Below are 27,067 nucleotides of genomic sequence, written 5' to 3'. Positions count from 1 at the left end.
CAGGAGTATAAAAGCAGAACTATTTTGTTTCGAGCATGCGCAAAGAACAAATTCTTTTTACAAATAGGATCTAACAAATGTAAACAAATAAAATTTTTCCATTTATTTAATTTTATTAAATCAGTTTCATTTGTGCCAATTGAATTGATTTTACATGAATGAATTTTCTTTTATTGTATTTGATTTTTGTACATTTTATTTGACCATAACGAAATTGTACCGAACCGTGACCTGAAAAACTGAGGTATGTACCGAACCACAACACCCCTTTATATACAGTGAGGAAAATAAGTATTTGAACACCCTGCTATTTTGCAAGTTCTCCCACTTAGAAATCATGGAGGGGTCTGAAATTGTCATCGTAGGTGCATGTCCACTGTGAGAGACAATCTAAAAAAAAATCCAGAAATCACAATATATGATTTTAAAACTATTTATTTGTATGATACAGCTGCAAATAAGTATTTGAACACCTGTCTATCAGCTAGAATTCTGACCCTCAAAGACCTGTTGGTCTGTCTTTAAAATGTCCACCTCCACTACATTTATTATCCTAAATTAGATGCACCTGTTTGAGGTCATTAGCTGCATAAAGACACCTGTCCACCCCATACAATCAGTAAGAATCCAACTACTAACATGGCCAAGACCAAAGAGCTGTCCAAAGACACTAGAGACAAAATTGTACACCTCCACAAGGCTGGAAAGGGCTACGGGGAAATTGCCAAGCAGCTTGGTGAAAAAAGGTCCACTGTTGGAGCAATCATTAGAAAATGGAAGAAGCTTAACATGACTGTCAATCTCCCTCGGACTGGGGCTCCATGCAAGATCTCACCTCGTGGGGTCTCAATGATCCTAAGGAAGGTGAGAAATCAGCCCAGAACTACACGGGAGGAGCTGGTCAATGACCTAAAAAGAGCTGGGACCACCGTTTCCAAGGTTTCTGTTGGTAATACACTAAGACGTCATGGTTTGAAATCATGCATGGCACGGAAGGCTCCCCTGCTTAAACCAGCACATGTCCAGGCACGTTTTAAGTTTGCCAATGACCGTTTGGATGAACCAGAGGAGCCATGGGAGAAAGTCATGTGGTCAGATGAGACCAAAATGGAACTTTTGGGTCATAATTCCACTAAACGTGTTTGGAGGAAGAAGAATGATGAGTACCATCCCAAGAACACCATCCCTACTGTGAAGCATGGGGGTGGTAGCATCATGCTTTGGGGGTGTTTTTCTGCACATGGGACAGGGCGACTGCACTGTATTAAGGAGAGAATGACCGGGGCCATGTATTGCGAGATTTTGGGGAACAATCATCTTCCCTCAGTTAGAGCATTGAATAGGGTCGAGGCTGGGTCTTCCAAAATGACAATGACCCAAAGCACACAGCCAGGATAACCAAGGAGTGGCTCTTTAAGAAGCATTTCAAGGTTCTGGCGTGGCCTAGCCAGTCTCCAGACCTAAACCCAATAGAGAATCTTTGGAGGGAGCTCAAACTCCGTGTTTCTCAGCGACAGGCCAGAATCCTGACTGATCTAGAGAAGATCTGTGTGGAGGAGTGGGCCAAAATCCCTCCTGCAGTGTGTGCAAACCTGGTGAAAAACTATAGGAAACATTTGACCTCTGTAATTGCAAACAAAGGCTACTGTACCAAATATTAACATTGACTTTCTCAGGTGTTCAAATGCTTATTTGCAGCTGTATCATACAAATATATAGTTAAAAAATCATACATTGTGATTTCTGGATTTTTTTTTAGATTATGTCTCTCACAGTGGACATGCACCTACGATGACAATTTCAGACCCCTCCATGATTTCTAAGTGGGAGAACTTGCAAAATAGCAGGGTGTTCAAATACTTATTTTCCTTACATATACCTAAATATATATACACATACACACACACACACACAGCCACGTCACCCCAGACTCATTATGCTAATCAGCCATGTTATGCTAAACAGCACTAGGGTGACTTGTTAAGCCAAACCTAATCCACAATGGTTTGTCTTTGTGTACAGTTCATGCTTCAGAAATATGTAGTTAATTACTGGATTTAGTGTACGTTTGTGAGTGTGAAATTACAGGAGGGGGGACTGTTTGTATGAAGTCGGTAAGAGTGGGAAAATGAGTGTGGGTGGATTCAGGAGTCAGGCTGGTGTTACAGACAGCTATTATAATCTCCTATACACAGAATGGATACGTAAAGAGAGACAGAGTAAATGGTCACTGAAAAGACAAACCTTTCCATCTCTGTCCTCCTTTCTGTGTTCCTCTCTCTTTTTTTGTGTCTTTCCAGTTCTCATGCTGAAAGAATGCTCTGTTTTTGAACCCTGTTATTTTGCGTGAGGAGAAGTGGAGCTCCTGACCGAGGTTACTAACTGTGCTTTCGTGTGTGTGTGTGTGTGTGTGTGTGTGTGTGTGTGTGTGTGTGTGTGTGTGTGTGAGAACAAGTATGAAAGTCGGAACTCTTGCAGGATGAAACCACAGCAACACACAATGATGTGTTAATTAGGCTCTGACATGAGAAGTTAAATATGCTAGTGAGTTCTAGATAATATGTCGAGTGTATAGTTATTAGCACTAGATTCGGTGTTAAATATATTGTTCCTACATCTAGAGTCATGTTTTCTGGAATGACGTTCATGGTTAGGAACATAATACCTAGGCACAAGATTTTGTTCCAAAAACGTAGATCCAAGTCTCCAGATTCTGTGTTGAGAATGTAGTTCCTAGGCTCTATATTTTGTCAAGATAGTAGATTCTAGGCTCTAGGTTTTGTGTTCTAGTTTATGTGTTGAAGACATAGCTCCTAGTCTTTGGATTCTATTTTGAGAACGTAATTCCAAGGCTCAACATTTTGTATCAAGATTGTAGTTCCCAGGCTCTAGATTCTCAGTCAAAGAAGTAGATATTACTAATATGGAGTATTAAGATCATTTTAAATTGCTCTTGTCAGTAAACTCAAGATTCTTGGATAAAAATGTAGTTCCTAGGCTTGCGATTTTGTGTTGGAAACATAGTTTCTAGGCTCTAGATTCTTTCTTGAGAAGAGAGTTCCTAGGCTCTAGATTCCCTGTCAAAAAAGTAAAGATTCTATTGTAGAATAATGAGTAAATAAGTAATGAGATCATTGGAAGTTTCTCTGGATAAGGCATCAGGAAAATACCATAAATGCAAATGTAGTACCCAAGCTCTAGATTCTCTGGTGAGATTGTAGTTCCTAGGCTCTCAAATCTGTGTCAAGATCGTAGGTCCTAGCTCTAGAGCCCATGTTAAGTATAGTTGGTCATTCCAGATTCTGTGCTGAGTACAATGTTTCTTACTGTAGAGTCTGTGCCATGTACATAGAACATAACTCTTTGCTCTAGATTGTCAAGATCATTATTCCTAGCTCTTGAGTCTGTGTTGAAAACATCACTCCTAGCTCTAGAGTGTATGTAGGGTCCATAGGCCAGTAGCTGATTGGTTAAAATATTGGTCTTCTAATTGGAAGGTTGTGAGTTTAAATTCCAGCATCATCAAGCTAGAATTGCTGAGAAATGCTCTCAACCCTACTCAGTATAAACAATATAATTGTAGATTACTTTGGGCAAGTTCTGCTTTCCTAGATCTAGAGTCCTAAGATTCTGAAGTCAAGGTCACTGATTCTAGCTTTGGAGTTGTTACAGTCCGTAGGCCCATAATTGTGAACAGTAGAGATTGAATACAGAGTTTTTGCAGGTTTCACAAACTCGAGATTAAGATTTTTTAAGACCATTAAGAATGAAATTTAAAACCTTTATCACAACATCAAAAACACACAAATACTTTGTTGGCAACTGGTCTTAACTGAGCACTAAACTTGCTAAACTTGCACTTCCACATAGCTGAAAAATATGGTATAATCCAGAAGAGATTCGCTCCAACAACAGAAAGCTGATTGGCTGTTGCGTGTTGGTCTCGTTTTGTAGTCGTAATACAGCGAATTATATATGGACTAAAAAAATACACCACCACGGAAACAAAAAAACAAAAAAACGAAAGTGCTGCGGGAGCATTTCAATGAGTTTTAGAAGCAGCGTTACATGGACATCGGAAAATTAAGACCTGTTTAAAATTGTTCAAGACCAAGAAAAGCAAATTGAAAACTTTTTAATGCAATTTTTATAAAAAAATTTTTGCCTTTTTAAGATCCTGTGGAAACCCTGTAAATAGAGTCGCAAGGTTGCTAGAGTCTAGAGTCCTAATCTGCTGAGTTCAGGCCCGAAGAGAATTGTCTTCAAGATGCAGCTATGCAACATTTTTCAGTCCATTTTTACGATGTGCCGCACAATCTGAGAAGCCACATGAGCCTATTTGAGACAGTGAACAGGTCCATAAAACCATATGAGGTGAGTGTGTAACAATGTCAAACTGGAAGCCATACTTGTTAGCTTCATTGGCCTCCATAGGCTTTAAATGCAGATTCATAAATACAGATTGCTGTGGGGAATTCCCATTTAAAAGAAATTCTCTTGGGAATGGGACGTGTGTCTTTGTCTCTCGCTCACACACAGCCACCCACATGGCTTTTCCGTGTCCTGCCACTAAAAATAATGAGTCTAAAATGGGAGACAAAAGCATACACGCATAAATAAGAGCCAGATGCTGCCAGTGAGACTTAATCAAAACCGAACTGACAGCAGGCAGAGAGGCACATTAGAGCATCAGTCATGCATGTAATGCGCTATTTATCAACATTACGCATTCAAGAGGATCGTCTTTAATCCTGTCAGCACCCTGCTCAATATCCTTGTCCACAGGCTATGGAAATGGACACTATAAACACCCCGAAGGAAACGGCGCACCAGACGTCACATTTTATGCTTGTGGTTAAAGAGGATTAGGAATATAAGCATTGTGTGATTAGCAGTGTTAGCTATGTATGCTTAGACATGGCCAAATAGGCATAGACAATACTAAATTTTTGCTCATAATCGTCTAAAAATCAGATTTAGCATAAATTTTAGTTGCTGACACAAGGACACAGCACTGGACGAAGTACACAAACTTTGTACGTAAAGTAAAGTAAAATATTACTATAAATAGAATGATATTATTAAGTCAAACACTGATTGATTTCAATTACAATGATTTCAAATATTTAAAAAAACGTGTTAATTCGGGCAATGGGTGTTGTGGCGAGTTCGAGTCAGTAGTTTCTTCTATCATTTATTCCTCTCTAAATGTTCTTCTTGATGTTGAAGTTGGTGGACCCTGATTGGTGGATTGCTGCGTGTTTGACCAGTTAAATTGTTATCCTCATAAATAAAAAAGGATTTCGCAAAATGTAGGTAAGTAAAAAAGTAAAGCAAAAGTCCTTAAATGGAAATACTTCAAGAACAGTAGTGAATTACATTTACTTCATTTCTGTCCATCACTGCAATGACAAAAGGGTTTTGCGGTATTATGACCGGGTAACCACAACAGGAACAAAACAACAATCAAATAAAAGTCAACATTTACCTCAGAGATGAGAGAAGAAGAAAAACTTAAGAAAAACTGTGGCTAAAGGTTCATCTATAGCATCAAAAAAGCTCCAAAAGATGCACCACAGAAGTACAAATTTCTAAATAGACTGAGACATTTCCAGAAAACAGAGGCTAATACAGGAAACATCCACAATAAGTGTATTAACAATGCTGACAGTGCTGCATAATCAACTTTTATCCTTCCTGAATTAGCCTTATGTTATCCTTATGAGTTGGGCAATTTCAAAACAAATAGACAAATATTATATAAATAAAATTTTCCTTGACAGAAATTGAATATAATGAATCATATTTGACAAGAAAGACATTCTTGAATCCCTAAACATTGGTCAATGTAAAACATTATTACTTTTGAAAGCTAATAGGGTCAAGAGAAGCCTGAGATCTGCATAGCATCAAATTCATTAGCATCAAATAAATATTTGAGACCTCAGTGCTTGTGCTAATGGTGCTACAAAGCTAATTCGATATAATATACCAAGAAAAATCGGTTGTAAATTTGATAAACAATATATTCTAATGATAGTTCAGGAGGCTGAATGTCTGTGGTACCAAGCAAAGCAAACCTCTTTCACAACAACTACCTGCATGTCTTTCTACACCATATCCATAAACTTCCTCCTTGGTCTTCCTCTTTTCCTCCTTCCTGGTAGCTCCATCCCTCAGACATGGGTATCCATGTCCCTTCTCTGCACATGTCCAAACCATCTCAATCTCGCCTCCCTTGCCTTGTCTCCAAAATATCGTCTGTCAACCTGTCCATCACCACTGCAAACAGGAAAGGGCTCAGCAAGGATCCTTGCCGCAGTCCAACCTCCACCATAAACCAGTCTGTTGTTCCTACTGTACACTTCACTGCTGTCACACTGTCCTCATACATGTCCTGCACCACCCTCACATACTTCTCTGACACACCTGACTTCCTCATACAATACCACAACTCCTCTCTCGGCACCCTGTCTTACGCTTTCTCTAAATCCACAAATACACAATGCAACTCCTTCTGACCTTCTCTATACTTCTCCATCAACATTCTCAAAGCAAATAATGTGTCTGTGGTGCTCTTCTTCGGCATAAAACCATACTGTTGCTCACAGATGGTCACCTTTTCTCTCAGCCTGGCTTCCACTACTCTTTCCCATAACTTCATGGTGTGACGCATTCCATACTTAAGCATACCAAATTGTTAACAAGTTAAACAGAAACGATCTTGACGCTTAGAGAGCTAATGGCGGAAAAAGAGGCCCGATTCTTTTTGATAACTGGTCCGTATAAAACATTCGCATAAAATAACACTAGGAAATTATGCAATAAAATGCTAAAACTTTACTAATTAAGAAATTCGTTTAGAAATTGAGATTTTAAAGCTATACATATGGTAAAAGCTCAAATCTTAGCATTAGCTAGCTAAGTTAGTAAGTTACTAGCTAGGTTAATAGTTAGTAATGTAGTTAATTAGTATTTTAGCATGTCCAGCAAACCGTCCAGCAAAAATGTCCAGCAAACCGGGTGTTCTAGTCTTTCAGCAATGCCTTTACTGAGGACCATATAAATGCCTCAGTAATAAAGCACACTACTGAATGAAAGGGCACGGCTTTGGCTTTAAGTGTGTGTGTGTGTGTGTGTGTGTGTGTGTGTGTGTGTGTGTGTGTGTGTGTGTACTGTAGGCCTTCCCTTTCTTTTCTTCACCTTTTCTTTCTCATTCAGTCTTCCCGCCATGGAAACCAAAACGATCGTTTTGTCTCACCTGCTGTGTATCAGCTACTTTTTCCTCAAATCCTTTATGTCTGAATGGCTCTGTTCCAAATCAAGTGTCTTTCCAGTTAGCGCATCAGAATAAGATGATTGTTTGGGCAGACATGGACCACCGAACAGTCATCGTGACTGAAATAAAAACAAAAAGACTTGTCTTGTAGCCAACACTCAGGATTGTCTTTGTTGGCATTTTCTTTCTTGAAGGAAGTCGTCTTCTTCTTTTGGGCTGCTCCCATTAGGGGTCGCCACAGCGGATCATCCGTCTCCATACCCCCCTGTAATGTACATCTGCCTCTTTCTAACCAACGTCAAACAAAACGTCCTACATGCGCTGTCCCTCTAATAAACTCGTATCTAATCCTGTCCATCGTCGTCACTCCCAACAAAAACCTCAACATCTTCAGCTCTGCTACCTCCAGCTCCACCTCCTGTATTTTACTCAATACCAGTGTCTCTAAACCATACAACATCGCAGGTCTCACCACAGTCCTATAAACTTTCCCTTTCATTCTTGCAGATACCTTTCTATCACAAATCACTCTTGCTATCACTCTTCTTCACCCACTCCACCCTGCCTGCACTCTTTTCTTCACTTCCCTAAAACACTCTCCATTACTTTGCACTGTTGACCCCAGGTACCTGAACTCCTCCACCTTCTCCACCTCTTCTCCCTGTAACCGCACCCCTCCACTGCCCTCCCTCTCATTCACACACATACTCTGTCTTACTCCTACTGACTTTCATTCCCCTTCTCTCCAGCGCGTACCGCCACCTCTCCAGACTCTTCTCAACCTGCTCTCTGCTCTCACCACAAATAACAATATCATCTGCAAACATTCATCAGCTGTTTAAAATATTTCCTCCATCTTCTCAGCACACTCTGCTCACTAGTCAACATATTTCCATCTCCATCCTTTATTGCTTTAACTTGCAGCACATCCTTTCCAGCTCGGTTCCTCTGCCTGGCCAATCGGTATAAATCCTTTTCTCCTTCCTTGGTGTCCAACTTCTCCTACAGCTCCTCATATGCCTTTTCCTTGGCTTTCGCCACATCCCTCTTCACCTGCTGCCGCATCTCCTTGTACTCCTGCCTACTTTTCTCATCACTCTGTTGATCCCAATTCTGTTTCTCCAACCTCTTTCTCCTTATGATCTCCTGCTCCTCCTAACTTCCTCATTCCACCACCACGTCTCTTTGTCTTTCTATTTCCAGATGTCACACCAAGTACCTTTCTAGCTGTCTCCCTCATTACTTCTGCAGTGGTTGCCCAATCATCCAGCACCTCTTCACCACCACTGAGCCCCTGTCTGACCTCTTCCCTGAACCTCACACTACACTCTTCCTCCTTCAGTTTCCACCAGCTTATTCTTCTTTTAGTCCTCACGCCCCTCCTCTTCTTCTTCACCTCCAAAACCATCCTACAGACCACCATCCGATGCTGTCTAGCTTACACTGTCCCCTGCCAACATCTTACAGTCTCCAATCTCCTTCAGGTTGCATCTCGTACATAGAACATAGTCCACCTGTGTGCATCTTCTTGAAGAAAGTCTCTCGAGAATAAAACCCTAACCCTAACCCTAACCCATTTGAGGGGTTTGCGTGTTAATGTGGCAACATGGATAAAGCTAAATGAAGAGATTAGGGTTAATTAGGCTAGCTAGCATGCAGCTGTTTCTTTGTTTTCACAGAATGTGAACTGAAAAAGTCACAAAAAAATCTCGTATGACCAAAGTTACCATTATCCAGTACTGTTCAAATATTGTTAACCTTATTTCAATCACCACATCCCTGTAAACATTGTAGCATTTCCTGGTTAAATTTAACAAGCCAATGGAAAGCGAATATAGCTAGCTCATTTAAATAAATTGCTACCCACCATTACAGGGTTTCTATAGAATTTTCATTTTAAAATTCTATACTTTTCCAGACTCAGATATGAAGAATTCCCTAAAGACTGTTAAGATATTCAACATCTGAAAACATGATTTGACTATAACATGCGTTACGTTACAATATCTGATGTATGTCAAGAATCAGAATCTCTGTGTTTTCTCATGTGTTTAGTCGCACGACACGGGACGCTGTACTGTCATGGCAACTGCTGCCACACAACGTAACAACCAACCACAGCTGTGCAGGTCCAGTCTAGCGCCGATCAACGAAAATGTTCAGGGAACAAAAATGCTTTTCAAAGTGGATTAATTCGGAAACAAATTTAAAGCTTTAGAAAACAATGTCGCATTTTTAGTCATGACGTGATGGCTGGAAAGTAAATAAACGCCGGGCGGAAATGACGCGTGTTACGCGCAATACAGGGACGTGAGCATTTTCAGACGTTTCTGCGTGGATCAGCGACTTTTGGGAAATGATTTTGACCGTTTTTTTTTTTATGTATCCAGATCAGTATAGACGTGGACTTTGTTTTTATTTAAATAAAAAAAAAATCAAGAGCTGGAAATCAAATTCCATACTTTTTTAAAAATGCGTAGGAACCCTGATCTTACTAGCACCTTTCGCACATTGCTAAAGCTCTATTGAGCAAAGCAATATAGATGTCCACGTAAGCCACTTTTAAAGCCTGGACCCCGACCGTGAAGTGACAGAACTTGGTGTTTGGAGGTGTGTATGCTTTCAGGTGATATCCTTGGGTTGTCTTTTTGATCTAAATGCTATACCATAACTGACGAAAACGTACATGTTGAGACAGATCCCGAAAGAGAGAGAGGTTAAAAAAACATACGGACATCCAGAAAGGGACGGAGAAAATACAGACAGCGAGACATACCAAAAGAGATATAGACTGAAAAAAGAGAAATATGTAGAGAGACATGCAGAGACAGCGATACTGAGATGAGTCTGATAACGTGGCCGAGGGAGCAAAAAAACTTGTTTTGATGTTAATAGGAAGAAAGACAAAGTAAAAAAAAAAAAAAAAAGACAGAGAGAAAGAAATGGATAGAGTTTGGTCTTTGGGTGGTAAAATTACAGGTTTGTATATTTTTTTTTCTAACAGGACATTTGATTTGAGGTTAAAAGGAATGTGCAAGTTTGTGTGTGTGTGTGTTTACAGTTTACAGTCGCAGAAACATCTCATCATGAACCATTAGCCTCCCAGAATTCAACTTAAGTGCCTTAAATTACCACCACTGGGCCCTGTAATACACACACATCAGTGGGGACTAACATCACGCTGACTCTAAAGCAAAGACGGACAAACAAAAACCTAAAGGTGGAACAGTACAAACGAAAAAAACAAAATGTATACATTTTTGGTGTCTACAAGGAACCCCATCCGACCAAACCAAGCTCTTCTAGTCGACCAAAATCACAGGGCAAACTCACACCCAGCCTTAGGCGAGCTCTGACGTGGTGTAAACTCACTCACCTTGTAAGGCAGCGATACTTTGCGTGATGAGGAACTTTAGGTTGGAACTAAAGGTCTGCAAAAGGTTCTGGAAGTCCTGATGCACTGCTGTCTGGTACTCCTCCTCCACCTTCCTTGTGCAGCAGGTCGCGCCGCGGCTGAGACACACCTGAAGATCTGATTCTGGCAGAACCGAAAAAGGAAATTTATTTATTTTTTTTAAACAAACTGATCATCAACCAGAATATTTTTACTTTATGACTTTTTCCTCAAGGTGATTCTTTCAATAGTCTTGAGTGTGTATAATGATTTGTCTGGCTGGGGGGCGTGTATGTACGAGGTGGTATTAAAACGTTTCTAGATTAGCTCCGTTTACAGGAAATTTCTTTATGTTTATACACTGTCACCTACAAAATAGTCCACTTGAACAGCAATACAGCGCCTCCAGCATTCCTGCCGCTGTTGGAATGTGTCCTGGAAGTCCTCTTTTTGAAGCGTGTCAGGCACCTTCTGTGATTCGTGCATACATTCACATCCCAGAGTCTGAATCTGAACGGAGAACATGTCCAAAGTCTGTTGTCCTGGAGTTTAATTGGAGTCTGTAGCCCCCAAGCCTTAGAACCGAAGTCTAGTACCCAAACTGAGTACAGATGTAGTTTTAAGTTTCTAGATCTTAAGTCAAATTAAACTCAAAATATGTGCTTAAAGAGTCAAGTGTATAGTCCAAAGATGGAGATGGAGTCAAATACGGTCAAGAGCTCTGGGATCCAAGTTGTGTATCATGAGTAGACCAAAAAGATGAGCCCTGGGGTTATTCCTAGCTCTAGAATACAAGTAGGGTCCAGGCTTTTCTAGATTTGATTGAATTGCAGCTAAAGTCCCAAAAATTGAAAGGTGACACTATACTGGCAACAAAGATACGAAACAGAAAGAACCTTCAAAAGAACCTTCAAAAGAACACTTGAAGAACTTTTTAGTGAACGTGGCAAAATCTTGATTTTGAAAAAAACATTGATGCTATTCTGCAAGGGTTTAGCCCCATCTACGCTGTCCAGTAGTGAAGTAGGACCAGCGTCTGACAACTATTGAGCAGATATCATTAGGAATTGTTCCATTTTCGAAAGAGCACTAACACAATCGTTTCATCTAGCATTGAGATGTTCTACGTAGGTTCTTCATAGGTTCTTTTGGTCTTTTCTCTACGTGTACAATTTGAAATCAGACTGTCAGAAGAACATCTTGTTCCTGCTTATCTCTGTGAATGATATCATCGAGGCTGGCAACAACTTTTCATCCACAACACACTCACACACTTGATACCGGCACACACTCGACCGCATGCAGGTCAGCTGTGCAGCTGCGAGTTCGAACACGAACCCGGCGCACGCGAGTGTAAAGAAAAAAAAATCCATCTAACATTTAACGAGAGCTTTTCCATCGCTGAATCAGAAAGCGCAGAGTTCGTGTTTTTTTCTAAATCAAAACACTTGCGGTTTTCGAATTAAATCGTTTTCACGATTGTCATCTCCTGCTCATCTCCTGCTCGTCTCCTGCTCATTCAGATCATCTGAGACGATAAGCCTTAGGCGAGGTTTTTTTTTCCCCCTTCTGCTCAACCTCCGCCTTAATGTTTCAAATTCAGACGGATTTATTTTCACTAAGCTGCGACGCGTCACTTTTCGGCGCAAGATTCTACACGCCCCGGTACTCAAAATGCAAACATTATGCCCAGGAATACAGAAAGCACGATTGTTGTGAAATCCTGGATCCATCAGAATCCTCATCCTGGGAATATCTAAAATTCACCTCTGCTGTGAATGGAGGTCAACCGGGGTCGAATCGCGAACAATCTAAAATCGCCCGCTGCGAAGAATCTTGAATTTCAATCCTTTCCATCCTCATCAAACCTAATATTCGAGAATGATGTCACAACTTAGTAAGTTTTTTTTTCACCTGGCTAGTTTTTATCGCACCGCAACAACCGGTGTTCCCAAATACACTCGAGTGTGTACGTGTTGTGCTTGTTGTCGGACGGAAACTAAACAGTGACAATCACGGACATGAAGCTCTGCTTATCTCATCCTGTGGTGATGGAACGATAAAGTGGCTTAGACAGGAAAACTTTAGATAGTTGAAAGAATTTACTGATCAAATCTCCAGGGCCTCTCGAGTGCAGGCTCTAAGGATACTTGCAACACACACACATCAAAGTGGAACCTCAGTGAAAGAACAGAGGGAAATATAGAGGACAAGTGGAGGAAATTCTGATTGTCCAACAAACTATTGGTGTGTCTCAATGGGAATCTTCTACAGTTTACTGTGTCTCATAGCTGTCCCGGGAATGTATGTGTGTATATATAGTAATGCAGTCTCTTACCTGTCCCAGGTGTGTGTGTGTGTGTGTGTGTGTGTGTGTGTGTGTGTGTGTGTGTGTGTGTATGCTTGTCCATTATCTTTTCTAGATTGTGTGTGTGTTGTAATGCTGTCCTATACCTGTCCCGGGTGTGTTTAGTAGACCAGTTGTGTCGATCTGCTGCAGCTGCAGAAGTTTGTGCACTCTATCGCAGCTCATCGAGTTTTGTCGGGTTTCGTCAGCCACAGCAGCGAGACACAAACACACCAACCACCACCGGCTCTCCATTTCAGCTACGACGACTTCAGCAGCGATGTTCGGAGATACTCCAGGTGTGTAGAGAACCTTGATCCACTCGATCCTCCAAATACTGCACGGGATCAGAGGGGGAAAAAGCCACATTAAAGCACAGGCATAAGTTTCACCATGATTCAGCTTTCTGAACACAACATCTTTGATAAACCACATTATACTGATGAACAATAACAGGATTTACCTGAGGAGCACACCTTAAAATCACTTTTGAACTTTTATGGAGTCACTTAAAGAATGCTTGAATCTTGCTGTAGCTGTTTGGCAAAAACAAAGTTCGATTTTAGAAGTTTCGAAATCTTAATGCGGATTATTGAACTATGTGTTTCATCAAACTGATTCATTCAATTCGAATCGATTCTGTAAAGCTTCATGACTCTCTGCGCCTATTAAACTTCGGAGAATTAGCCTAAATATTAAACATTAGGAAAAGGGTTCCCTAAACAATTGTACAAATAAACTCCAAGCGATTTATTGACCCTTGAAGCTCATTCCATTGGAAAATCTTTGAAACTAACTGTTGATTAAATCTTTATAATGTTCAAATATATGTCAAAAATGATTCATTTAACCTCGTAAATTTGTGCTTTTGAGCTTAATGGATCCGAATTTTACCTCAGGATACAGGCCTTAAAACTCTTGAAATAACTAACTGCAATCGCAAACACAGTTTCAGAACGGTTCAGTAAATCGTGAAAAAGCTCCAGAATCTTTAAATAATGTCCAGAATAATGTATTAAAACTATTCAACCATCAGAACAATAAATGTTAAAGTTTTGCTACAAGTCATATACAAATCTTTAGATTTAAACAACCGTCAACTCCTAATAAATAAATGAAAAAAAAAGAATTAAAGAAAATGTTTATTACAGGTCAGAAAGACTCAATGTTTTGTGGAAGATTCTGGTTAAATAACCTGTTGTGCACTAAAACTTTATTCTAGACCTTCTCTAAAAATCCCAGAAATATGCTGCTTTAATCCCAACTGCTTAAATACAACGACAATCCCTCAAGACTTTAATTTAATCCTATAAGTTTCTTAAAATGTCAGCAAAGCGGCCTGGAGTCTCGAACGAAAGTTCATCAAGTGGTTTAGAAAGTTTAGAAGGTCAGAAAATCAGGACTGTACCTTAGATGACATGCAATAAGTCTCTCCCACGGTGCAGTAACAACCAGTACACACACATAAACACACACACACTGTTCAACTAGAGCTGTCAAAGCAACACAGGCGGTGCCCTGGCATCTTCTCCGCCTCTTCCAGCTCCTCCTCCTCCTCCTCACACTGACATTACACACACACACACACACACACACACACACAAACAGTCCACACTCAGGTCCAAACACACACAGGATAGTGTAACTCAGGGCCACATGAACATGATCCAACACACACACACACACACACACACACACACTCATCATCTTGAAAAAGCTGCTCTTTCTTGCAGCAATGTTTTCATCCGTCACTGACGATGAAGAAAAGAGCAGCACTCTGTAATCCACAGAGCAGTAATGAGCCATAATCAGCTTCTTCTCAAATCAAGCGTGAATTTAAAAAGGCCGCCGTCAAATCCCCAACTTCCCAGAATCCACAGCGGCGCCTGTTGGACACGAGAGAGAAACACAAGGTAGAGGAGGGTCAAAAGAAATAAGGAAAGAGAACAAAAAGAGAAATGGAAAAGACAATTTTTTTGGACAAAATAAAAAAAAAAGAGTTGGATGCAAGGAAGGAACAAAAAGAAAGGAAGAGAAAATGTAGGGGAAAGAATGAAGTGAAGACAAAAGGTAAGGAAAGCAATGAAGGGAGAATGCAAGGAAGAAGTGGAAAAAAGGGGAAAGAGGCAGAGAAAGGAAGGAAATATGGAGAAAGAAGGGAGCAGGAAACAAGAAAGGTGGGAAGATGAGAAAAGAAATGAACAGAAAGGAAGAAAGAAAAAAGAAAGGTGAAGGCAACGAAGCAAGGAGGATAGTACAAAGGAAAGAATCTTGGAATAAGAAAAGACAGAAAAGGGGACAAAAAAAAGGAAGAACAGGACAAACTGAATGGAATCAGGGAAAGAATTAAGGAAGTAAAGAAAAGTATGTATAAGTAATAGAGGGGGAAAAGGGAAGGAAGGGAAGAAAAGAAGGCAAAAGGAAATGGTGTTTGGCGAGTTTCACAATTATTTCAAATTAGTGTTGATTTTTCTACTAATTCTTGGCCTACATTTTTTACAATGATTAAATCAATGAACTCCTCTCATAGCCTGATTTATCTCCTCAGAGACCTGGAATATGTACAAGTATTACAATTCTAATTAACAAATTCATTCAAACTACACTATATGGACAGAAATTTGTGGAGACCCGAGCATAATATTCGTATGTCCTTATGATCCAATTCCCTATTAACTCCTATAATAGCCACCACTTTTAAGGTGAACCTGGGTTGCCGTTCCCATTCATCCCCAAGGGTTGGAACGCTATCGCAGGAAAGCGTATCTTCATGAAGCTGGCTTTGTGTTCACAGGTTTGTGTCTAAAGGGAAGAAACAATTTCATGCTACAGCATCCAACGACGTCCAAAACAATTGTCTTCCTTTTACTTTGTGGTAACAGTTGGGTGAAGAACCACAAATGGCTGAAAAAGTGACGAGTGGCAAAACATTTGTCGGTATAATGTATATACTCATTTGCTAGCATCAAGTTTAAACCATCAAAGAGTCATAAAGGACCCCAACACCAGAGGCAGTCGAGTCTGAATTGAGTAACCAATTTAAAGAGATGAGCGGCCATGTTGGTTTTGACATCTTTCAGTAAACAGGAACTCATGGGATATAAATTGGTTAATTTTGCTTGAATTTCATGTCACCAAAACGCATGTTTCCTGTACACACCAAGAAAGAAGAGCTTCTTCAAATAAGGCAAATAGGGGGGACGGGGGGGGGGGGGGGACGGACTCCGATTAGCGCCACCTTCAGGACAAACAAGGAATCATGACGTTTATTTTTATTTTTTTTTGCACATCTACATAAGCCACTCAAAATAAAAGAATAAAACTTGATATATACAATTAACAGAAAAACGTGGAATTATATAAAACATTTTAGAATCATTCATGGACACACCACCCAGAACTGAAGGATAAGGTGTAAAGCAGGCAGAAAAAAAAAGAAGTTCTATATAAAAATCTGACTTCAGATTCCCTTAAGAGATCCAGATTTTGACCAAAAAAAAAAAGTAGACAGGACATGAAGGGAAAGATAGAAAGAAAAAGCTAAAGGGCAGAACAGCATGAAAAAGAAAACATTAAAGAAATGGCAGATAAGCAAGAAGGAACTGAACAAAGAAACTAGTGGACAAAAGAGTGGAAATAAAAAGGAAAAAGTGGGTAAAGAAAATCCTTTTTTTAAAGGAGAAAACGATGTATAAAAAAAAAAAATTAAAAAAAGGGGAAATGAAAAAGGAAGGATGAAAATGAAATTAAAGACTATGGTATAGCAGGTAAACGTGTCTTCATGAAGGCACTTTAGGATAAAAGCTGACTTGGAACACAGCGGATTAATAAGGCAGGTTTTAATCCCTCCATTCTAACTGCATGTAAGAAATAGATGGACTGAATTAGATGATCGGCAGCTGGAGCTTTTAATGTAAAAGGGGAAATACTTTCTTTCAATAATCATTGCGGCTTTTTCATTTATAAGGAATAAACCTTTTTGCATGAAAACATTCACGAGGGGGAAAAAAAAAAAAGAATGAAAAACCTAGACAATTTGTTAGGTGTGCTTTTGAAACACAGCCAATTAAAAGTCCCTGATTTGTAAAGTCAAGGTTAAAACTCAATTTGGAACGTGGCCATATTTGAGCCTTTACAGTATTAAGAGTCATTATATCAAAGGAGGAAACTGGATTTCTATTGAAATCAAGGCACACTACCGGTGGCCCTGAAAATATTAGTGCTTTTAATAAAAAAAATAATTAAAAAAAGCATGTTCGACCTGTGGGGAGGAGAAATCCATGCCAAAATAAGAAAAAAATAAATAAATTAAAACCATACATTTGGTAAACATCTTTTTATTTATTTATTTTTCCTGTCACACATCAAACACTTACACAAACACACAGCAGAATATCACAAGCAGCTGTAATCTCCACACTCCTGTACAGGCCGGGACAAGTGCAATACGTCTGTACGTGCACACACAGCATTGTCACCGATCCCGACCTGCACAGCAAGGGGACTAGACGAGTGTCTGGAGCAGACGCCGGGTCCGGAGAAGACGCTGCTGCGCTCAGTTTTGCATGGATTTGCACAGCGAACGTCGAGTCAAGCAGAATGCAAACCAGCAAAACTGAGCGAAGGCACAGCACAGTTAGGACGAGACGGAAAAATAAATCACTGCTGTACAGTGGAACATCAACACAGAACCACAAACACAACATCTATAAATCACAGAGAGGTCGAGGGCACATACACAACACAACCACAGATACAAAACACAGGAAAAATACAACAAGCATTTAAACCAAAGTTGTAAGGAAGGTTTTTTCCCCCAGAATAAAATATATAGGAAATAGAGGGGGAAATGAAAAGGAATGAAACGTTGAAGAAAGAAAGTAAGTTAAAGAAATGGAGGGGGGGGGGTGTAAAAGAATACAAAATAAGGGACAGGAAGGAGAGTGAACAGGAAGTGGAGAGAAAAAACGATGGGTTAAACTATCGTTGACGAAAAGGCGTCCTGACTGGAAACAGGAAGTGATGCGTCTGAAGCCGGGAGTACTTGAAGTGCTCACACTGCAGTAGATCGCTCGCACACTACCTGCACTATAAGCACTTTAGCACTGCTCGAGCTCGGACCGGAGCACCAGGTCGGGGACGGCGGGACGCAGGAGGACGAAGAAGCAGGCCGCCGTCAGTTTTGCATAGATTTGCACAACTCGTGTTTTCTTGTGGTGCAACTATGCAAAACTAGCCGAGAACTGCACCAGGAGGCGGTGAAGGAGGCGACGCGGCGACCGACGCCAGCCACGGGCTCCTCGTGCCAGAAGGAGCACTTAGGGCAGTAGGTGCTAGTCTACTTCACTATCTGCACTAGATGCACCTTAGCACAAAGCCGTGTGGGGACCCGGGTCCCTCGGAGGCTCGTGGTGGGCGTGGAGTCACCATGGCCGGCGCATTGCTAGAAGTGCCTTCACTGCAGTAGATGTTTCTTAGGACTACCTGCACTGTAAGCACTTTGGCAATACACAGGCACACGCGGTGGTCTGATCGCTTCCACGTTGGTGTCTGGAAACCCAAAGAACCTTCCATCACACTGAACTCAAGAAAAACCTAAAGGAAAACAAGAGAAAGAAAAAAAGAATTAGGGTCCAAATCAAGTGCTTTCAAAAATCATCACGTGGAGAATCACGTGTTACCTCAAGCTAATTTCTGCCACATTTTATTTTTAGTCAACAAACTACAATAAACTACTGTCAATAAAGTATCATTAATTACAATGGTAATATAAATGAATAAAATGCAATTTATACTGTGTTATCACCACGACTCTGAGCACGAGCGCCGCGCGTTGGAGCGCACGAAGTGCGCATGCGCGCCTGGTGCACATTCGCACGCACGCGCAGTCAACATCCCCCTCCACTATAAACTGCAACATGGCGACGGTGAGCTCGCTAGCTAAGTGCACGTTCCGAATGCGTTCAGTTACAAACGACAAAACACACCACCAAAAGGTATAACAATAAAACTGAAAAAGAAAAAAAAACAAAGCCGTAAAAGTGCGAGTGCAGCGAACAAACCGAACGGCGACTCAAATTGCGCCGCGGCTAGCTGCTAACGCTAACTAGCGTGCTTGATAGCAGTCATAGCACGTTCTGCGGAAGAGAAAAACAAATCAGGAACCTTTCTGTAACAATAAATTAATGGATACAAATCTCACGTTGCATTAATGACGATATTATTAATAACAGTCGACGGGATTGTTTCAACCAGAACTTCGCTACAATGCTAATTAGCTCGCTAGCTCAGGAACAGAACGAAAAAAAACAAGCGCGTATCGAATCAACTTTATTCAATCACAAAGTAGTGTTTTTAAGGGGAAGGAAATTTATTTTGTTTATATGTATATATATTTTAAATCCAGCGCGCGCCACATTGGCGTTGCCTAGTACTGGTTGCTAAGATGCGACGGTCTGGGAGAGAGAAAGGAGGGGAGTGGGGGGGGAGCGCGCGGCCTACGGAAGCTAAAAGCCCCGCACGCGCTCGTGCCCCGTGGTCGCAGCGCGCGCTCGCTTTGTTTCCGTTCCCGATTAAAAAATAAATAAAAAAAAACGACGCAAAAAATATAATTTAAACACGTGGTGGGGGTAAAAGTCTCACGTCTTTCGCACAACCGCCTTCGATCGTGGTGTTTTGCACCGGAGCCCGATGGGAAGAAGGGTGGAGGAAGAAGAGTTTGAGTGCACGGGGTTACGGTGCTGTTTTTCAAATCTCCCCCCTTGTTCACGAAACCATGCGCCACTGTTACTACACTGTTTTCATCGCGCCATGGTCGCGCTCCACAACACCCGGTCCAGTAAACTCCAAAATAAATTACATAATTACTATATAATAATATTTATTAATAATAATATGAAGGCTGCACTGATCCTCACGCGGTCGGAGGAAGAAGCACGCACGCGACAACAGGTTTCCCCGTGAATAACGCACAGGCAGAAACACACACTGCGAAAAATCCACCATGTTCACTACTACACACGCATAACACACACTTACCCGCGTTTCGCGTCGCCGTTCGGGCCCCTAAAACGTGCTCAACTGCACCGCAAACTTTCACCCAACACACACGCGCGCTGCCGCCGCATGGAGCAAGAAGCGAAGAGCAACGCGCCCTGGGAGCCGCACCGGAAATATTCACCCCGATCCCCGTTTGTGGGTCGTAGTAAAAAAAAAAAAAACTGAGAAAGTGGCGCGAAGGAGGGGAAAAAAAACCCTGCGTGAACCATGTGCTGAATGAAGGGCGGATCCCAGCACTGACTCCCGGCCCCTCCCCCATCATCTCATTAGCATAAACACAACTTCCGGTCGGAAACCGTAACGCACCCGTCCAATCAGAAATCTTTTCCCCCTCCATCTGCACGTGCATGTGACCTCCCTGCTTTATTCCTGTCAACTTCCGGTGATTTTTATTTGGTTTTCTTTTTTTTTTTTTTTTATCCAAACTCCATTCAACACGAAACCTAAACACAAATGTCTGTATATGATCAGTAAAAAAGACCCCTTAACACAAACAGATTGAGACAAGTTCATTCCATATGTCTGAATAAACACACGGGTCATGTTACTGATAAATCATCGCTCATCATTATGGTCATGCCTACATTATATATATACACACACACACACACACACACACACACACACACACACACACACACTGATCAGGCATAGCATTATGACCACCCGCCTAATATTGCGTTGGTCCCCTCTTGTTTAAACAATCCCGACCTCTCGAGCATCAACAGCATGAAGTTCTTCAGCAGCTACAGGAGCTCTTCTGTTGGATCGGACCACACGGACCAGCTTTCGCGCCTCACGTGCATCGAAGAGCCTCGGCCGCACGTGACCCTGTCGCCGGTTCACCACTGTTCCTTCCTTGGAGCAATTTTGATAGATGCTGACCACTGCAGACCAGGAACATCCCACAAGAGCTGCAGTTTTGGAGACGCTCCGACCCAGACGTCTAGACGGCACTATTTGTCAAACTCGATCAATTCCCTACGCTCGCCCATTTTTCCGGCTTCTGACACGTCAACTTTGAGGAAAAAATGTCGATTTGCTTCTTTATTTATTTATATTTATTAATACACTCAATACAGTCACACAACATTTTTCACTTTTCCATGTTCCCATTCTACAATTTCTTCCGTTTTTCTTGCTTTCTTTTAAAGAGGTTTTAAAGCTCTAATTATTTCTATGCTTTGGTCATGTGACCATCTTATTCGATTCGATTATTGTACAATAAAAAAGTACACACTCAATAAATAAACATCGGAATCGCAATGTCTCTCAGGCAGTTTTTTTTCTTTTTTCGTTGCCCACTGTGAAATTTTATTGGAATTAATTGTTTTCTCCTTCTTTTCTTCAAAGCCATTCAATAAAGAGATGCACTCCTTCCATTTGTCCAATATATTTATTGATGATCACAAAATACATGGAATTAAATGAAACCATTGACTTGGACCCCAAATACCTAAAAAAAAAAGGAAAAAAAAGAAAAGAAAGAAAGAAAGAAAGAAAGAAAGAAAGAAAGAAAGAAAGAAAGAAAGAAAGGGTCCATAGATTCTGTATTGAAAATTATATATATATATATATATAAAGCAAACATATTTGTTATATTTGTCTGTTGTTTTGTTTTGTTAGCTTATACAGTCAGCATCTGACCAGAAGTGTAAAATATTTACATATGTACAGGTGGGCGGGGCTTTGATATATGATAGATATGAATATTATGAATATTGATAAACAGTACAGTGGAACCTCGGAGCTCGTGGCCTCAGCGCTCGTGACCTTGCATGCTCGCGACTTTCATTCCGACCGGCGACTCTCATTCAGATCGGCTCGTGAGCAACCGAGAGCTGCTCAAAACGCTAGTTTTAACATTTCTAATCAAGGTTTATCTCATTAAAATTGTCTAAAAAATGCTTAAAATAGTCTAATAATTAAGTGTTATGGAGTGAAATAGTGTTATTTACTCATTTAAATCGATTTCGTATAGTGTTCTTTGGGTTTTTACTGGGATGGAAGGGGTGTATCAAAAGGTCGCGAAAATTCGGAACTCGCAACCGGTCTTGGTCCCTAACCCTCGCGAGCTCCGAAGTTCCACTGTACATGGAAAGGGGATTATATACAATGAGTAAATTGCTCATGAGCAGTGTAGAATATTTCAATAATCCAGAAGTGTGACCCGGGAAACATTACAGCCTCGAACGGCAGAAAAACGTCCTTCCTGGTTTTGCTTCGGTATTGTAACATCTTTCTGGAAGCGTGATTTGTTAATTTGTTATCCGAAAAAACATTGAAGCATCACGTCAGGAAAAAGCAAACAAACATCAAAAACCATGTTTGTTTTAATACAGCTAATGTTAGCGAGAGTCCTCACGGGTCAATGATAAATATAATGCTAGTTTTATCACGTAGACGTACTTAATAGCTACATTTAGAGTGAATGTACACACACACACACACACACACACACACACACTTGTAGGAATTTCCAGTTGGGACATTTCTGAACGATTGATTTGTTTCAAACAGCCCTTTATATATGATTCTTATTTATGAATTTCCGTCTGGGATGAACAAAACTAGCTGTCTGTCTGTCTGTCTGTCTGTCTGTCTGTCTGTCTGTCTGTCTGTCTGTCTGTCTATCTATCTATCTATCTATCTATCTATCTATCTATCTATCTATCTATCTATCTATCACTATTCGAGTTGCTGGTGAAGTCGTTTGTGTTCCTCTTGGTGTCTACTCTGCATTATGCTTGTGGAACTGTGGATTTTTGTTCACCCTGGACAGCCCGTGTGAACGTGTGGGCCACTCAGATGACATTCCCAGGGCTGGAAATCCGTCCCTGACTGCAGCCGTTATTTTCATCCTGCAAACAAACCAGCGAAGGGAAAGAAAAAAAAACTTCCATGAAGTCAGAAGTAACAGATGTTTTGGAGTCGTAGATTTCAGATTAAAGTGTGAAACACGCTGACAGAAATCTGGACGCTCGTGATTCCAGCTCACAGCCGATGATGATGTCAGAATGGGCCTCACCACAGCCGGCCAATCAGCAGCTTCGCCTCTGCTCACACTCCACAGCCGTTACTACAATCATCTACTTTTCTCCCACCCTGTTCTCTTAGACACCTTCTGTATCTGTTTGCTTTGTTATTTCTTTTCTTTCTTTCTAGTTTTTTCCTTTTTCCCTCCCTCCCCGCTCTTCCTCCCTCCCTCTACTTTGTACTGTCTTTCTGTGGTCTCCCCCTTTTTTTTATCCAATGATTTCTATTATTCTTTCATCCCTCTTTTCCATTTTCTTTCTTCTATTTTGTTAGCGTCCAATTTTCTTGTTTCCCTTTAATCATCTTTTTTCCCCCTTTCATTTTTTTCCCCCTTAATTCCATCCTTTCTTTATTTTTCTGGACCTTTTATTTATTCTTCCTTTCTTTTTTCCCCCATTTCTTTTTTTATTGTTTTATATTATTCTTTTAGTTTAGTCCTGTAAGCCATTTTTTCTTTCCTAGTTTTCACAATATCGACTTTTCTTTCTAATTTATCTTTCTTTTACTTACTCTTTCTTCTCATCCCTCTGTTTTTCTTTCCTCTTGCATTTGTTGTCTTTGTTTTATGTTTGCATTTACATTTATTTTGGCTTTCTTTTTGTTTCCCCTCAAAATGTTCTGTCTTTTCTTTATACTCTTTCCACCCCCCCCCCCCCCCCCCATTATGTTAACTTCTCTCCACCCTGCAGTGCTCATACAGGTGGATCTCCTGCTCTTTGGTTCTAATGCTTGATCACTGTTTTGGAACACTTCCCCCAACCCCACCACTGACCACACACACAAAAGAGTTTAATCCTGTTTCTGAGCAGGGGGCAGGAGGGCACGACTCTCCCCCAACACACACACACACACACACACACACACACACACACACACACACGTGCGATTTATGGACAGAGGAAACAAAAGAGAAACTCTCTCTGATGGCGGCCATTTTGGAGGTGGTTAGGTGGTAAGTGTGTTTCCTGCAAGATGTGACAAACACACACACACACACACACACACACACACACACACACACACACACACACACACACACACGCACACACAGCCGCAGAACAGGAAAGAAGATGGAAAGGACATTTTGCTGTCCCTGCCTCACACACTAATTAAAAATGTTCATGGTTCAGATATTTCTTTTTTTCCCCTCCTCCTTCTATCCATTTTTTTCTCTTCTCCTACCCATCTTTGTTCTTTTCTTTCAATTTTTTAGACCCCAACAACAATCCCCTCCCCTCCACTTGAAATTTTCAGGCGTTCCTAACTTTCTTCCCCACATGTCCTTCCCTTCATCTTATTCTTCTCCTCATTCTACCAAATATCTCTCTCTCTCTCTCTTTTTACATTTCTCCATAAACTTTTTTCCCGCTATCATTTTCGCCTTTTTCACTCTCCCTCCCTCCCTCTGTCCATCCCTCTCTTTCTATCTGTAGTTAAAATGGCTGAACTCCTCCCCATTTTGTAGAGTAAGTGAAGGGGGAGGTGTGTGTGTGTGTGTGTGTGTGTGTGTGTGTGTGTGTGTGTGTGTGTGTGTGTGTGTGTGTGTTCATTCTTAAAAAAAAGCAAGGCTTTCCTTGTGTGTCCTTGTGTGTAACCTTGGGTCTTTCACATGTTCACCTCTCCGTCACACATTCATTTGTTAGAAAAACAAACAGCAAAGAAAAAAAGATCATTTCATTAAAAACAATTACAAGTGCAAGCAGGAATAAAAAATAAATAAAAAAAGCTAAAGAAGGGAAAGAAAGTGAAATAAAATTGAAAAATAATAATATAAAATAAGATGAAAAAAAAGGTGGAAGGGAGAAAATTTAGAGAAACAAAGGGTAATAAATGGTTGAAAGGATGAACAAAGAAGGGGAACAAAAGAGATAAAATTCACCAAAGAATAGAGGGAAAATGAGACAATAAAAGAAAAAGAAAGGTAGAGCTGAACAAGAGAAAAGAGGGGGAAGAATACAGAGGGGGAAAAAGTTGACAAAAGGAAGAAAGAAAATAAAAAAAACAGGACTAGTAACTATAAATATACAAAAGAAAAAAAAAACCGTTTAATTTCATTTACATTGTATAGTATTTATAACAATGGATGTTTTCTCAATGCAGCTTTATATAATTTCAATATATTGTGGAAATACATTATAACTGAGTCAGTAAAAGTTGATCCCTGATGTGCGAGTTAGTGACGGAAGTGTAGAGGAAAAACTTCCTGAGTTGGTATGAGGAAGAAACCTTGAGAGGAACCAAACTCAAAACTTGAACCCATTATAATCCGGGTGACATCGACTGTCCATTCATTACAGTTCCATCGTTGTTAAGGATATCAACAGTTCACTAGTGGACACTTAATTGTTGAGCCATTGTAGAAAACTTTCAATCAATTACAGTCTAATAAATATCAATAAGGAAAAAAAAGATTGTTAAAATAAAAACCCAATTATTTACTATACTGGATGTATAAAACATGAGATCACACAGGAATCTCTTCTCACTTTCAACTGTAGATTTTTGTTATTAATAAATAAACGCTTGTTCACACGGTTAATGCTAAACGATACTTCTTAGTTCAAACACAAAGTCACACAAAAAACTTAGAAAACTGATAGAAATTAATTTTAGACGCATTCGATGAAATTTTTACCTCAGAAATCGATGCTAAATGCTGCCTCTCTCCCAATACAGTCTACAGTTATAGTGTAGCTATAGCGTTATCTTGAATTTCCTACTCAATGGCAACTATGTTCAGCATTGACACAATGTTGTTTGATTGAACGTGAAAATGTGATTAATTTGATACAAAAGGGCGAAAGAAATCGAACACAATGTGCGTTTAAAGGTCATAAAATGAATGGTGCGATATTTAACCCCAAGGCTGCTTGCGTTGGTTTATTTATAAAAGTTAGCTCGTTATTCTGGGCAATTCTTTACCAAAGTTGTTCTTTTTTTATGTGCTGAAATAAAACAGCTTAACAACATTTTTTAACAAACACCGAAAAGTGAATGTAGAATCAGATCGGTGCGTCTGCTTCCTTTTATTGTTTATTAGCGACTAGCAAATACTGTTTTATTCAAGTCCACTTGATTTCACTGTTGATTTCTTTTCAAAGCGTAATTATGCAACAAACCTTTACACAATGCGAAACAAACCAACAAAATGAAAAAACAAATAAAGTCCTTTAATATACAACGATTAACAATTTCTTTCAGGTTTAACTAGATTACCTAGTAAGTAATTGAAGCTGTAAGCCGTGATGTCACTTCCTCCGAAATGGGATCGTTAAATCTGCTGCGTGAAATAACAATTCACAGCGATGCCGCTCGGTGATGAACTCGTTCGGTGTCACAACTTTATTATTGTGTCTTATTGTGAGAAATTGTGGTGCATTTCAAGTCTTATCATTTGACCGGAGCAACAATACATTAAAATAAACAAATACATAAAACTGTCATCATTTTAGCACAAAATGCTAAAATGGAATAGAATAGACTTTATTCGTCACATATACATTACAGCACAGTGCAATCATTTTCTTTGCATATCCCAGCTTGGTCAGAACCCTGGGTTTAGAGCGCAGGGTCAGCCATGATACAGCGCCCCCTGGAGTACAGAGGGTCAAGAGTCTTGCTCAAGGGCCCAAGAGTGGAAGCTTGGCGATACAGGGGTTTATACCAGGGTCTTATTTACACAATATACATTATTAGCTAAGCCAGCGAACAGCTGCTTGACAGTGTTAGCACCAAGTTTACCTTTATATTATAGAATTTAAGTGAAAACCGTGGATACATTAACACGCTAGCATTCTATTCTAGAACCAACCAGAATCAGTGTCTACAGTAGAGACATGAGTTTGATTAGCAAAGTCTTTCCTCCACTCAGTCGTTTTGCTGCCACCGTGTGGTAATGTGATACATCACACCTGAATTTCATTCCATTCAATAACAGATTGAGGTTGAGTGT

General features: G+C 40.3%; 1 protein-coding gene across 3 annotated transcripts in view; it reads right to left on the bottom strand.

The window, feature by feature from the left end:
* Positions 1-14,901, bottom strand: part of gpc5a (glypican 5a) — a 99,470-nt gene extending 84,569 nt beyond the window's left edge. For 2 of the 3 annotated variants that reach the window (XM_083522331.1, XM_083522332.1), the window contains exons 1-3: positions 14,429-14,527; positions 13,128-13,357; positions 10,656-10,817 (exon numbers count right to left, since the gene is read on the bottom strand). In XM_083522331.1, the coding sequence (XP_083378457.1) occupies positions 10,656-10,817; positions 13,128-13,275 (310 nt within the window). In that variant the 5' untranslated portion in view covers positions 13,276-13,357; positions 14,429-14,527. Of the gene's footprint in view, positions 1-10,655; positions 10,818-13,127; positions 13,358-13,483 lie in introns of all 3 variants that reach the window. The other variant, XM_083522333.1, reaches the window with a different exon arrangement.
* Positions 14,902-27,067: the final 12,166 nt, after the last annotated feature.

The sequence above is a fragment of the Silurus aristotelis genome, assembly GCF_946808225.1.
Source record: "Silurus aristotelis genome assembly, chromosome: 20".
In the NCBI taxonomy this organism is placed as follows: Eukaryota; Metazoa; Chordata; class Actinopteri; order Siluriformes; family Siluridae; genus Silurus; species Silurus aristotelis.
Note: the sequence above shows the minus strand (reverse complement) of the source record. Positions and strands in the feature narration are given on the sequence as shown.